Source organism: Chiloscyllium plagiosum, chromosome 39 (genome assembly GCF_004010195.1).
Source record: "Chiloscyllium plagiosum isolate BGI_BamShark_2017 chromosome 39, ASM401019v2, whole genome shotgun sequence".
Taxonomy (NCBI): Eukaryota; Metazoa; Chordata; class Chondrichthyes; order Orectolobiformes; family Hemiscylliidae; genus Chiloscyllium; species Chiloscyllium plagiosum.
In genome coordinates, this window is record NC_057748.1 from 8,443,303 (window position 1) to 8,458,813 (window position 15,511).

Here is a 15,511-nt window from a genome sequence, read left to right on the forward strand (position 1 = left end):
GCCTGGGAAACGGAAGTCTTGGAGGAGGTGGAGGGCGTGGGTGGTGTCTCGAACGTATGTGGGGAGTTCCTGGACTAGGGGGGATAGGACAGTGTCGAGGTAGGTAGAGATGAGTTCAGTGGGGCAGGAGCATGCTGAGACAATGGGTCGGCCAGGGTGGTCAGGCTTGTGGATCTTGGGAAGGAGGTAGAACCGGGCAGTGCGGGGTTCCCGGACTATGAGGTTGGAAGCTGTGGGTGGGAGATCTCCTGAGGTGATGAGGTGGAGGAGTATGGACCAAACACAGACAAATGGAACTTGTTTAATTGTGAAAACTGGGTGGCAAAGGCAAGTTGGGCCGAAGGTCTAGAGGTCTGCAGCATGAAAACAGGCCTATATAACACCACCCAAACAGTTTCATGCCTTCCAACTCTATAGCACTTCTTGCTATCAATTTATTTTCAGTTCTTACTAACAAGGCAATCTCAGTCCCTCTGCCTGTCCTTTCAATAGGATATGTATCCCTGGATATTTAGTTCCCAGTCCTGATCCCTTCCTGCCATATGTTATACCCACAATATCATAATTGCTAATTTCAATCTGCGTTATTAGCTCATTTACCCTGTTTCATGTACAGCGTGCCTTTAAGCACAACAGCCTCAGTCCTGCATTGACTGTCCCTTTCTCAGTTGTCACCTCAACTGCTGTGCCTGAAGATAGGTGATGACCATTTCCATACTTACTGTTCAGTTACTTGTTCTGGAAACCTTAATAACCTCTGTTGAGTCTTCCTTCCTTTAACTTTTTCCATAATTTTTCACATACCCCCCTCAACTATTTAGAGATTGTAAATGTACGATCTATCAAGCAAGGTTTGATTCTGGGACCCTCCTTTGCCCCATATTTCTTAATAGCTTTTCATTAACAAAAATCTACTACTTTCAAATTTCAAATCAATAATATGCTGAACATCAACTAGATCTGCATAAAAGAATCCCAAACATCGACCACTCTTTGCAAATACAACTCCACTCCTGAAAGCTCAGTTTTAGGTTATGTTCCCTAGTCCTAGATTCTCAAACAAGAGAAACAGTTTCTCTCCAGCTCACTGTTTCTCTTTAATTCCTTGCAAACCTCAAATTATCTGTTTACCTTCCAAATTCCTGAGAGTACACAGTAGTTGGTGTGATCTCTCCCTGCAATGGCGTTCAGGTATCACTCTGATAAATCAACACTACACTCCCACCAAGGCCAAAATATCCTTTCTAGGGGATGGTGCCTATAACTGAACACAATACCCAGTTAACTAAGTACAGGTCGTTCTGCTATATTGCACATTTCATTAATGCAAATAAGCTGTAACGCGACTGACAAATTTGGGACACGGTTTCTACAACTGAAACCTTTAAAATGAGCGTTGGCTCTAGTGCAATTACATCACCAACACTTTAAGCGCTGTTTCTAAAGGGTGATTTTTCTATAATGCAGGGTTGCAGAAGAACACAACCATCGTGTTATAAAGGAACTAACTGTAGTCTAAACTGGATTTCATGTGCCATAACCATGACCCAATTTTCTTCCAAACTTCTAAATATAAAGCCCAACTCTCATTTTGACTGTTTTCATACCCCCGCTCCATGACATTTAATAATTTATATACACATAATCCCTACATATTTTTTGACCCCCTACTCTTTGGAGTTTTTCACTACCTAAGTACTACGCCAATCCATATGTTTTAGATCCAAAAGCAGGTTACTAGATTTATTACACTTTATCTTATTTGTAATTTTATGCAATTACTTGTACGGTTTAAAATGTCCCTTTAAAATCTCTTTAGGTCATTGTCAAATTTGAACATGTGATTCACTATTATATTACCCAACTCATTAATCAATATATTGTCAACAGTTGTTGAGATACAATTCCAATGCAGCTTGCAAAATGGTCTGTGAATCATCTTTTTACCAAATTACAGAAAATCTCAAATATGCAGATGAGGCATTCTAGTAGTTTGGTAAAGAAATCATTCATAGACCATTCTGCAAGCCGCAATGGAATTCATAGAGAGTGTGGATTCTGAGATGGGACAATTAGAAAGTCTGCTTCAATTTTTCAACACAACAGTCCAGCTCCCAAAATGGTTTTATGATGCTTCCTCTACCACCTGTTAAGTTGAAGTGAATATTAACTTGTAAAGTCCAGCCAAACATTCAGGGTCGCTACTGCTGTCATAACAAAAACTTCCAGTTACATTATCTGAAACTACAGAATAGAATGGTATTTAATTTCCACTTCAATGTAGAGTGCTTGTCAATCAATGGAGGAGAGCAGATGCAGAGATTTTTTTATCTTTTAACGATTTTTTTTGAAAGAACAGCCAGAGCTGTCAGTTGATTTATTCACAGCATGATATATGATAGTAGATGCTACCAAGACATTGCTTTATACATCATGCAATTTCATCTTTCATAAATATTCTATAACGTACCATAACACTTAAACAAATACTGGTCAACATAAGAGTCAACTTGCCTTTGCAAGATAAATCCTTATGATGATTCACTATATTAAAAGCATATCTACATTAAAACAGATCATTTACTATTAGATTAGATTAGATTACTTACAGTGTGGAAACAAGCCCTTCGGCCCAACAAGTCCACACCGCCCCGAAGCACAACCCACCCATACCCCTACATTTACCCCTTACCTAACACTACAGGCAATTTAGCACGGCCAATTCACCTGACCTGCACATCTTTGGACTGTGGGAGGAAACCGGAGCACCCGGAGGAAACCCACGGGGAGAATGTGCAAACTCCACACAGTCAGTCGCCTGAGGTGGGAATTGAACCCGGGTCTCTGGCACTGTGAGGCAGCAGTGCTAACCACTGTGCCACCGTGCCACCCACATTGACATTCAAAGTTGTTTACACACTTTTAAAATGTTCTCAAGTACTCAACAGGCTTCCTTCAGTGGTCGCAACTTCCAAAACTCTCACCAGCACACAAGAATTATGTTCAGGATGAAATACAATTTTCCTGTGGTTCTCAATCTCAGAAGACGCATGCTTTAAATTTGCAAAAAGGCCACACAAATGGTGTAGGACTGAGAAAGCAGATGAAAAGAGTCTACCTTTCTGGAAAAAAGGAAGTTCAACATTTCGTGATGTGAAGACACCATCACTGCAAGATAAAAATCTAGCCACTGAAGTTTCCAACTCTGCCAATTCTCTAAGTCCTTAATTTCCTGAATCTCTAGGAGGGTGAATTCACTCTTTGATATTTGCTTTCTGCTGGTAAAGGGCTTATCTCCACTAAATATCATCTTATCGCACCATACCACTCAATTATCCAAATCACGGATGCAACCTGGTCACTCATCACCATAGCTCCATACCGCATTATCAGTCCCATCTTGTTGCTTAAGTGTTCAAGTTTCCCCTCATCCTCCCTTTTTGCACCACAACAGCATGGGTCAAATAATCTTTCATTGGACTGTCACAAAGGCATGTAAGAAAGAAAGGCTCTTTTATACCTTCCTACTTAACGTTTCGCAACTAAGGTACAAATGGAAACTGTAAAGGTATGGCTTTGAGTGACCAGCTTGTGATTTGGATAATTGAGTGGTTATGATGTGGTAAGATGATATTTAGTAGAGGCAAATTTACAAAAGGTCTTTAGGGAACATGAGTTCACAACACAAGCCCCCCCAAAGATTCAAATCTATATCTTAAAACAAAATCCTATAAGCACATCTTCAGGGTGTCTTTTTTTTTTCTGGTACTTACAACTCGAACAAAAGACGACACGTAATCTGTATTAGTGCTCTCGCTTCCCAGTTTTCTTGGGACCCTGATCCGGTACAGCCCATCAGTATTAGCCATATCCTGTCAGAAATGGTAAAGAAGCAAAGATCATGGAAAGACAGATAATGAATCTTGATTAAAGAAAAGTTGATCTAAAGTGTCCAAGGTACAAACAATTTTCTGAATTCTACAGGTATTGTGTCTTCATCGGAATAAGTATTATTTAAGTAACAAAGAAATGACACAAAAGTTATACTTATCAGAAATACAAGACAGATTTCAAACTCAAAGCTCCGGCACTCGGGCAGAAAATTGTATCCTTCTAATCTTCACACCAACAGAAAAGGGTTCATCTAACAGTCTCTGAAGACCGCTAAAACCCAGACAGAAAATCCTAATTAACTGTGCCCACTTTTGAATCGATTGAAGACCTAACCTGAGGAAGAATCATGCTTCACCTTTCTCAGGATACTTGGAGTACTCAAAAATATGTTGTTCGGAATCCTTCTCCTCGGAATCAATATTGAAGTATTGACCACTTTAATTGTTACTTTTTTATTTGAGTCAATTGCCTTAAAGATAAGGCAGTGAGACATTTCAGACTGATCTCTTACAAAGACAGGCCTTGATTCATTTACATGTGTGTAGCTTCAAGACTAAAGGGTAGTTTTAACTGATAAAATTATGGATATGTTTTTGTCTCCCAGCTTGTTGGTCGCATCACTTTTAAACACAAGTAGTTAGTACAAGAATATTAATAGAAATAATTTACGAAATTCACCCTTTACTCATGAACAGTTATTAACCATTAATTCTTCAACTACATTATAATGGAGGTCCTTCTAATTATTGTAGATTACTGGCTTTTAAACATTTAGTTTATCAATGTTTTGGGATTGCTAATGCGGGTGTGTGATAGCACAAGTTGGCTTCTTTCAAAAAAATGTATTAATACAGAAATTAATGGCCTCTTTCCCTTGTGTTATGATTGCAGCTGATGGTAATACTGGACAAGTCAGATCTCAGAGCAAAACCTGGCTTGACAGATCAAAAGTTTTATTTCTGAAATGTAATTACTGTGGTTGACTGTCACTGAACGTACTCACACGAGGTTGTCAATATCAATTCAACAAAAGAACACAAGTATATTAGAGAAAAAAAATACAATGTATAAAAAAGATAATTTAGAAAGACTACAACATGAATACCTAAAAGAAAAATTCAACCCTTTTCCCAGTAACCCCCTTTCGACATTGACGTGTGACAGGGTTGTAAGTATTTTATTTTGTCATTTTTCCTTACATCGTCAGATACAACTATCCTCATGACTGTCACCTCTTAAAATGCTTAGACAGAACCTGTTCATTGATTTTTAACTGAACCCTGAGAAAGTCCGTCTATTTAAAAAATGCTACTCGAAAACAGTTTGAAGACTTCCTTCCAGGTTTGAAAGTCTGTACTCTACAAGTATGAAACTACCCATCTTAACTAAAAACAGAGTATGGTCAATTTGTCTGTCAGAAAGCTTTCAACTTTTTAAACATTTCATCAATTAACTTCCAGCAATGTTCCCACTAAGTCATGCGTCTGTTGGGAAATACCATTTACGATCGGAGTGCCAATGCATAGCTTATGTTTCTGATAGTTGCTGTCGTCAACGGACCTCAGATGTTTGCACCACAGGAATAAAAGTTAGAGAAAACATTGTTTCCCAGGTAGTTTATCTAATCATTTAGCCAAGTCATATATTCTCTTGGAAAAGGATGTTTGACTCACTGTTCAAAATGTCTTTCTGACTTTTGTTGAAAGAAATAAGTCAAAGTCTATTTTGCCTTTACTTTGAAATCCAGATTCCCGAATGCTAATATAACATAAGCCTTTATCACACACATATTTTGCTAATTAAAAATGCATTTATAGAGTGGTAGAGATGTACAGCATGGAGACAGACCCTTCGGTTCAACTCATCCATGCCGACCAGATATCTTAAATTAATCTAGTCCCATTTTCTAGCACTTGGCCCATAACCCTCTAAACCCTTCTTACTCGTTTACCTATCTAGATGCCTTTTATATGTTGTAATTGTACCACCACTTCCTCTGGCAGATCATTCCAAACAAGCATGAAAAGGTTGCCCTTTAAGTCCCTTTTAAATCTTTCCCCTCTCACCCTAAACCTATGCCCTTTCGGCAGTTAAAGACCATGCTTGATTTTTAACCTCAACTTTACATTCCTTCACAATCATCTTGTCTTCAAACACCAAAAACCCAAGACCTCTGTCCCGCATGCGCCCAAGGGCTGAACCCTCTAGGATAGAACACTCCGAACATTTAAACCCTCTAAGAATACAAGTAATGTTGTCTGGAACACTTGCAAAATATTTTCCAAATCATAACATAAAATGTTTCTAAGAGTACCAGATTTACTAAATCTTAAACTACAATCTAAAACCTAGGAATATTTACATGATTACAGCGTGGTTGATTTGCCTTCAATTGAAACCTAAATTGCATTCTTTCCAGAAAGGTGTCAGTAGGTAGCAAAAATAATCTGGAACTGATGTGAAACCAGCTTTACCCAACTTTTTCCCTCATGACAGTCAAGATAGGAAAAGAAACCTAAAATTTCCTACTGTACATTTTTCTGCATTTAAAATAATTTAGACAGTTTAATAAAGTTACAAAGATAAGAAAACAATCAATCTATTACTTATTACATAATAACTGAGCTCAGGGCTGATTAAATCTGAGCAGTAACCTTAAACGACAGGTAAGGTCAACAGTTAAAAATTAGTAATAGGCTCCTCATCATATATTATCCATAGATAGCATGCCATAGATAATCATTAACATTTTTTGAAGAGCAATTTTCTTTTATTAAAGGCTAACTACTAGTTCTTAGCGTGCGAGTAATGATAACTTAGGTAAAAGGGAACAAAAATCAAAAGATTATTAACTCAGAAGTGTTCAGAATTATACCTGTGAACCAGGAACAAAAGAAAATGCTACTTACCCGGAGTTTTGTCCTTTCCTCCTCTGTCAGTTGTGTCTGAGTTAGAGTGAGAGTGCTTTCACGGCCTGGTCTCCACTGGAATGAGCCCCTCTTTTTATACTGAACACTGTCATCTACAATGATAAAACAAATATTTTATTGTTCTCTGATGGGTCACAATGTAAAGGTATCTTAACTTCTGGAAGCATGATTTCAGGAAATTGTACTGGACGAAAATGGAGAGAAATTCTCAATAACAAGTAGAAAGAATGCTTTTTCAACATTTCCCTGATTAACCAGGAGCTGGGAAGCAAATTAAAACAACCTGACTTCTCTCATAATAGAGGTCAGCTAATTCATAGCAAGCCGTAAGTAGAATTATCGATTGGCACAGGACAGAAGAAAGTTTTCGACCCATTGTGTCAACACCAGTTCATTGAAAAGCAATCTTGTCACTACAACTATCCTGTTCATTCCAGATACCCCTGCAATTTTTGGTTCTCTTAAACATGTAGCCAATTCTCAGTTGAAGGGTACTTCTGAATCCACCATTCTATCAGGCAATGCAATCCAAAATCTTGACCACTCCATGCTTCAATATTCTTTTAGTTATCTTTGGTCATTTTGCCAATTATCTTAATTCTACACTCATCAATCCTTCAGATATTGGAAGGAATTTGATGCAGGATCCTCTAGTACATTCTTCAACTGGGACAAAGAAATCAACAAGATTTCCATTTGGACAGCCACTGTGATATTCAAGATCCAATACTCATTTGAAAATCAATTCTTTGTCAACTTTTCAGACTTACCAAATTCAAATGAGTGTTCGAGGGGCACAGAGAATCCAATACTTTCAGCGTCTGGAACATCTCCTGGCTGAAAGAGAAGGATTAGAAATTACTGGTTGTGCATTACTGCAGTGATATAGGTCTGATCATTTCACCATGGTGGGCTCAGAAACAGCATCAAGCACTACCAGACCAGGCATGAGTCAGGGAGATCAAGTAGCTCCAACAACAGAAACAAAAACAGACATTGCTGGAAAAGCTCTGCAGGTTTGGCAGCATCAGTGAAGAGAAATCAGCGTTAATGTTTCAGGTCCGGTGACCCTTCCTCAACTCTAACTGCACGGCTTCTGAAAGCACACAATAACATTATTCAAATTTGGTTTATCCTATTTTAATTGACTCTGACCTTTAAAGTGTGGAAAAGTGAAGTTTATGAAATGCTGAGACCTGATGTTTCTGTTCAGATGCAGGGTACAAATGGACTCTGTGGATAAGAGGCCACCGTATGACATTTTGCTTTCAGTCTGGATTACACATTGACTGAGAACTTCGAAAGACAGACACAATGCAAAACCTCTAATTTCTGTCTGTAACCGCTGATAAATGCGATCTCACCACGATTATACTGCACCCTTGTGTCCTGTATTATTGCAACTAGACTGGCTGTTTTCAGTTAAAATATCTCCCCACCAGCAAAATAAAAAAGAAACAAATGATCCATTGGGGAAAGAATAAACCATTTCATATTAATTATTGCACAGGGCTAAAGAAAGAAAGACTGATTTTATGAACATCTTCCATGACCTCTTGACAGCTTAAATAATTCTACAGCTAATTAAATAAACGTCTGTAGGAAAACTATGGAGGTCAAATTTTCACAAGCTCCCACAAACAAAATACAGATAACCTGCTTTCAGTCATGTTGGTCGAGGATTAAGTATTAACCATTGCACCAAGGAGAAGTCCCCTGTTTTGGCAATTGATACCGACCAGAACTTCCATGCTCTTCTTTAACATGATGCCACAGAGGGGATCGTGAGAGGGGACAACTGGGTTCTCATTTTAGCATCAAAGAGACAATTATCTTTGACAATGCAGCACGCTCTGATGCTAGTGTTATTCTAGATTTTGTGCTCCAGATTTTGTTCTTGTCTGTCTCAGAGATAAGAACGATACCATTGAATCACAGCTTAAGCACCTATATGAAACTGAAGCCTCGACATACTTCAGCACTGCTCTTCCACTTTAATCTTTAAAGATTACACTATTTGCAGGATTGCAGTGTTCTATAATGTTAGATAGATTTTTTTTTGCAATACATGCAGGGTGGTCATAGTCATTCAGCAATACAATTATAGACGTTTCTCCCCAAACCAAGCTTATGTATGGAGAAATTATAATGGGCTGTGTAACATTAGTACTCATGTCAGTAATGAAAGCAGCTAATCTAATAAATTAAATGCTTCACACAAGCATACCACACCAATATTCAACAGCAACACCCAATAGCAATTATTCCTAAAACATTTTCCTACCATCAAGCTAAAGAAGGCATTAGACAGTGCAGTTTTATTTCATTGTAAATATTAATGTCTCAAATTTAAAGTGAGCGTCTGGGCAACTATTCACATTTACAAAATGCACCACAGGTTCCGTACTTCAGAGTCAAAGGTACTTTTCTCCTTGGAGACAATATTTTTGGAAAAATTGAAAGATTTCTGCTGATTTCAGAGCATAACCCAACCTCATTAATACCAAGCAACATTCACGACAATAGATTATATCTGTCATTAGTGCAGATGTATTGGACCATTAGTAGTAAATCACAGGGTGACTGCATATGGTATACATTATGCTACAGTTTAGGCAAAAATCTGCGGCTTTTCTGGGAGCAAATGCAACACCTCATTTTATTTGTGTCTTATTTTTAAGCACTATTCATAATCTGTGATAAAATCATTCCAGTTAGTTTCAATTAATATTCCGCTTCAGAGATCACGTCTAGGTGAGGGTAATGATTAAAAATGGAAAACTGACAGGAGATTTGCACATTGTTGTCATTTCACTGTTAGAAGCTAAATTTGAAGCCAACTCAGACAGCTAATCACGAGGCCACAATTTCAAAGAAGACCAGGCGAATTCTCCCTGGTGTCCTGGCCAATAGTTACCATTCAATCACATTATCATATTGCTGTGGAATCTTGCTGTGCAATCACAATTGTAATAGTGCAGAGGAGACCATTCAGCCCACCATGTCTGCACCAGCTCTGTTATCTACAGACAATCTACTATCATTTTCCCATACCATTTCTATCCAAATAACCATCCAATGCCCTCTTGAATGCCTCACCTGAACGTGCCTCCATCACAATTCTAGGCAGTGCATTCTATACCCTAACTACTCGGAATTAAAAGTTTTTTCACACATTATCCATGTTTCGTTTACACACATTTCAAATCTATATCCTCTCACTCTTGTTCCTTTTGACCAACAGGAACAGCTTCTCCCTCTCTACTCTGTTCAGCCCGATCATGATTTGAGATCCTCAAATCAATCTCCTCAGTTTTATATCGGCCGTACATTATCTGTATTAAAAACAAATGGCCACACAAAATACTTCACTGGCTATAAAGCCAATGAATGAGACTATATGAATGCAAATATCTTTCCTTGTTTTATGTGCCCTTGTAGAATAACGAAGAATGAGTTTTATTCTGTAGCAGTGCGTCCCCATGCCAACACTGATGCATTCCTAGACACTGCACTAATCAAGTTCAGGGTTTCAGATCTCAACGTAAATCCTCATCACAGCGATTCAGGCCAGGTTATGTTCTGGGCCTGAAATTATGACAAGGCCATGCCAATTGCTAAACATGCCTTGATTGGTTTCTCACATTTCCCATGGAATGAAATGCTGCTGTTCATGCTATCAAAGAGATAGATAACATGAAAAGATAGCCATCTGGAAACTGGATAGTTCAATTCAATCAAACACAAATGGAATTAGATTTGAGAAGCAGACAGAACACTTACTGATATGTCTAAACAGGTGTTGCTCACCACATTAATACTTGAACTTTGGTTTTCTCTTCTCATCACCCTAACCTAAATTTCTCTTCACCCGAAAAAACTGAGGTGGTACACAGGTGACAGCCAACTTCTGGCAACCTAGTGGTTATGCCTCACACATAAGTCAAGGCTGTGACTGTCTGCAGGCTATTTAGTGATACGGGATATTACAGCTGGCCACAATTTTGTTTTCACATGATGTCCACACATCTACTGTTCAGTCAGTTTGGAGTGAAAAACAAAAGTGAATGCCTTTGATGACATTACGACAGCATTTGACTAATTACACCATCGAGCCCAAGGAAAACTGGAGTTAATAGGAATCAGGAGGAAGGTTCTCCACTGTTTGGAGTCATAGTTGAAACAAAGGAAGACAGTGTGGTTATTGAGGTCATGTACCAGGAGTAACCATCTTCAGTTGCCCTTCTAGGCTGTAGAGATCCTGGATTTGGAAGATGCTGTCAAGAGACCATTGGTGAGTTATATTGTAGACAGTATACACTGTTGCCACTATGTGATGGTGGTGAAGGTAATGAATGTCAAAAGTGGTGGATAGAGTACCAATCAAGCGGCTACTTTGTCCTGAATGGTATAGAGTTTCTTGAATGTTATTGGGGCTGCAGCTGGTTCATCAATAACCATCCCTCCATAAAGTTAGAAATCGCACACTCATTGATGATTGCATAATGTTCAGCACCAATTGTGAATCCGCAGATACTAAAGTGCTTTGTGTCCATATGCAGCACCTTCTAAACCAGTTTTCCCTACCATCTAGAAGGATAAGGGCAACAGATACATGGCAACACCACTGTCAGCAGCTTCCCCTCCAAGCCACTCACCAGCATGACTTGAAACATTATCACCATTTGGCTAAATTCTTAAAAGTCTTTCCCTAACAGCACTGCACAACTTGGACTACAGCAATTAAAGAAGGCACCTCACCACCACCTTCTCAAGTCAGGATGATGAGTGGCTTGAATGGAATCTTCAAGATGGTGGTGTTCCAATGTATCTGCATCCCCTGTTCTTTTAGATGGAAGTCGGTTTGGAGAGTGCTAAGAACCTTTATATAGTGCATCTTGTAGTTAGTGTACACTACTGCTGCTGAACATCTTGGCAAAGGGAGTGGATGTTTGTGGATGTAATCCCAATCATGTGGTCTGCTTCATTCTGAATGATGCCAAGCTTGAGTGTAGTTGGAGCTACATTCATCCAAGCAAGTGGGGAGTATTCCATTAAGAGTTAGCTGCTGAGTATTCAAGCTTAGATATTGCCTGGATATGTTTCAGCATTTGAGGAGTCACAAATGGTGCTAAACATTATGCAGCCATCAGTGAACATCCCCACTTCTGTCCCACTGATAAAAGGGAGGTCTTTGATGAAGCAGCTGATGACAGTTTGGCCTAGGATACTACCTGGAGAAACTATTCTAGAGATGTCCTGGGGCTGAAATAACTAACTTCCCACAACCACCTTCTTTTGTGCCAGGTATGATTACAAACATCGGAGAGTTGTACACATGATTCCCACTGACCCCAATTTTGCTAGGGCTCCTTCGATGCCAAAATCAGTCAAATTCAACCTTGATGTAAAGGACTGTCAACTCTTACCTCACCTCTGAAATCTAGCTCTTTGGTCTATGTTTGAAGTGAGGCCATAATGAAGTCAGGAACCAAGTGGTCCTAGTGGAATCCAAACTAAGCATCAATGAGCAGATTATTGCTGAGCAGGTGCAGTTTGTTAGCTCTGTTGATCCATCACTTTGATGACTGAGAGTACATTGATGGGGCAGTAATTGGCCAAACTGTATTGGATCTGAGCTACATTTTGAGTACAGGACATACCTGGGAAAATTTCCACATTATTGAGTAGATGTTAGTGTTACACCTATACTGCAACAGCTTGGCTAAGACTGCAGCAAATTCTGGAGTACAAGTCTAAAAACAGTAATGTGTTAATACTTAGTGTGCAGCACTTGAATTTTCATATTGTGAAATTATGCCAATAGTTCAGCTATAAACAATGGCTGACCTCCACTCCAGCCTTTGATCCATAAAGGGAAAATGTGTGTACTTACATTTCCAACAGAGGTCTAATTCAGTACAGACCCAGCGTGGAGATATGAGACATTCCGAATGTAGGCCACTGCTCAACGGACAGTGGTCATATTGACAAATTTGAATAATGTTACATTTTTGTTTAAACGTACCAGCAACACTGGGTCCCAGAATAATTGAATTAGTCATCATAATTTGGAAAATTCTTCATAACTAAAAACCAATTTCTCCAATTTAAATACTATTTTCTTTGGCTGCAAGTTCCATGATGTACCCTTGCCTCTTGGAAGAACACCCTGTACAGAAACAAGGTGACACTGTTTTGTTCTACCCACCAGCCATTTTATGAAATCTCGAGTATGAATAGCACAGATTTGGGCTCATCAAAAATGGGAAGGTAAACGCCAAAGGCACAATGCTTACAATTTTTAAATTTAAATAGCCATAACTTGAAAGGGTCATAGCAAACTAGAAATACAAATCAGAACTTTTGAGTCAGATCTTTTACAAAATGTTTTTAAAATAAATTCATATATGATGGTAAATGTGGCAAAGCTTTAAATTTCTTGCTTTCATTCCAAGATCACAAGCCAGTGTGAACAAAGATGTCAAATAAAAACAGAAAGAACTGTGGAAATCAGAATCAAAAGCAGAAACTGCTGAAAAACCTCAACTGGTCTGGCAGCATCTGTGGATAGAAATCAGAGTTATCATTTTGGGTCCAAAGATCCTTCCTCATAACTGACAAAGATGTCAAGTATCCAGTCTGGAAAACTGTACAAATCTTCTCCCATTCCTATCTACTCCCACACAAAAGCAAAATACTGCAGATGCTGTAAATCTGCAGTATTGCCTATCAGTGTTCATATCAATTCCTACATACCATCATTGTGGCACAGTGGTAGCAACCCTACCTGTGGGCCATAAGGTCTAGGTTCAGGCCACACTTCCCAACCTGCTGTAACATGTCTGAACGGATTGATAAAATATCTACAATTAGTTTCAAGTACCTAAACAGATAAAATGGATCAATGGTATGTAAAAAATGCTGTTCCAGAATTTAATGGATATTTTCTGGTAGGAAGTAATTCAAAAATTCATTTCCAATATCCATATAACTACGCAGGTGCTGTACATTGCTTAACAGGCACAGAATGCCATCTTAAGAGACGCTGTAACCAATTTTACTGCAGATGCAACTCATCAATAAAAAGGGGCTTTGTTCAACTAAAATCTTCTGGCAACCGGCATGTTGAAAGCGCTTTCTAGATTCTGGCAACAAAGGAAACGTAAGATAATTGGATGGCTGTTGCATTGAGGTTACAACTTTGGAAATTATAACAAAGGAACTATTTTCCAATTAGTTCAACATTTCTGTTTTTCAGAAAGTAACCCCCACAAGAAGGGCAATCTTCACTTTAGAATACTTTTTGGATGGTCACGCTTTTGCTTTGATGACGTTATCAAATACATAAGCAGAGTTTCAGAATAACTGCACAATCCAAAGGCAGTCACAATTATCTTAATCATTCCATCAACCAATAGAATTCTTTGAGTACACATTTGGAATAACTTTGAATATCTCATTGAATTTTGTGATTAAACTAAGACCATAAAATATAGGAGTAAAATTAGGCCATTATCTGTGTGAACTTATAATTGTCGGCAGTACTGTATTTGGGGGCATTTATGGAATTATAAAATGATTGCCAATACAGTTGGCAAACACACCATATAGACAGAACATCACCAGACATTCCTGCTACTGAAAAAACAGTCTGTACCCCATCCTCAGGCAATTGGGCCCTTGCTGTGCCCATTGTCAGACACTCAGGCCCTTACTGTGCCCATTGTCAGGCACAAGGGTCCTTGTTGCACCTGCTGCCAGGCACCAAGCCCTTGCTGTCCCTGCTGGCATGCCATCCCAGGCCATTGCTGTGCCTGCAGCCAGGCACCAGGTCCTTATTGTGCCCAGTCATGCCATTTGAGGCCCTTGTTGTGGCTATTGCAATGCCATCGCAGGCCACAACTATACCCGCTGTCAGGCATCCAGGCCCCTGCTGTGACCGTTGCCAGGCACCCAACCCCTGCTGTGACCGTTACCATGCCATCCAGGCCCCTGCTGTGACCGTTGCCAGGCACCTTGTTGTGCACCTGTTCTGGGCCCTCGCGCAGCCACAATTCAAACTGCAGCCAAACGTTCCATTCCTAACGGCCTCTCGATCCTGTACAACTCGCACCACCAGCTCTAACCCCCTCCAGCCTCAGGACTCTTTTTCCGGCTCCAAACCCCTGGCCAGTTCGCTCCTTACCCTCCTAGAGTTGCAGAGACCACCACCGAAGAGATTAAAGAGCAGGAAGCACGTCAGCATCGCGACCCACGGCGAATTCATTGCCGCAGTGAAACTACGGAGTACCACAAACTACAGGCCCGATGTACAATGGGATACACGGAGGACCTAGACCGTAGAGGATCATGGAATACTGGAGGTCCATGGCTCCCTGTACCGTGATGCATGCAGGGATATTGGAGTACTCTCGGAGAAAGCTGATATCAGGTTGGTGGAGGATAATGTTTGCTGATCATATTCGTTCATGATACACCAAAAAAACCTGTCGAAAATTCTTTATTTAAAAAATAGGGAATCTATTCCGTATTAGAAGCAGTATATATTCACATACTGCTCCTGGCCCATGTCCCTCCAAACTTTCTTATTTGTGTATTTATCCAAATGTCTTTTAAACGTTGTAATAGTACTCAGATCCACCACTTCCTCATGAAGTTAATTCCACACACGAACCACCCACTGT

General features: G+C 39.5%; 1 protein-coding gene across 1 annotated transcript in view; it reads right to left on the reverse strand.

Moving 5' to 3' along the window:
- The window catches only part of emc10 (ER membrane protein complex subunit 10), a 44,415-nt gene extending 29,236 nt beyond the window's left edge, over positions 1-15,179 (reverse strand). The window contains exons 1-4 of the mRNA XM_043679655.1: positions 15,013-15,179; positions 7,595-7,661; positions 6,804-6,916; positions 3,774-3,872 (exon numbers count right to left, since the gene is read on the reverse strand). Of these exons, the coding sequence (XP_043535590.1) occupies positions 3,774-3,872; positions 6,804-6,916; positions 7,595-7,661; positions 15,013-15,093 (360 nt within the window). The 5' untranslated portion in view covers positions 15,094-15,179. The remainder of the gene's footprint in view (positions 1-3,773; positions 3,873-6,803; positions 6,917-7,594; positions 7,662-15,012) is intronic.
- Between the last annotated feature and the right edge of the window lie 332 nt (positions 15,180-15,511).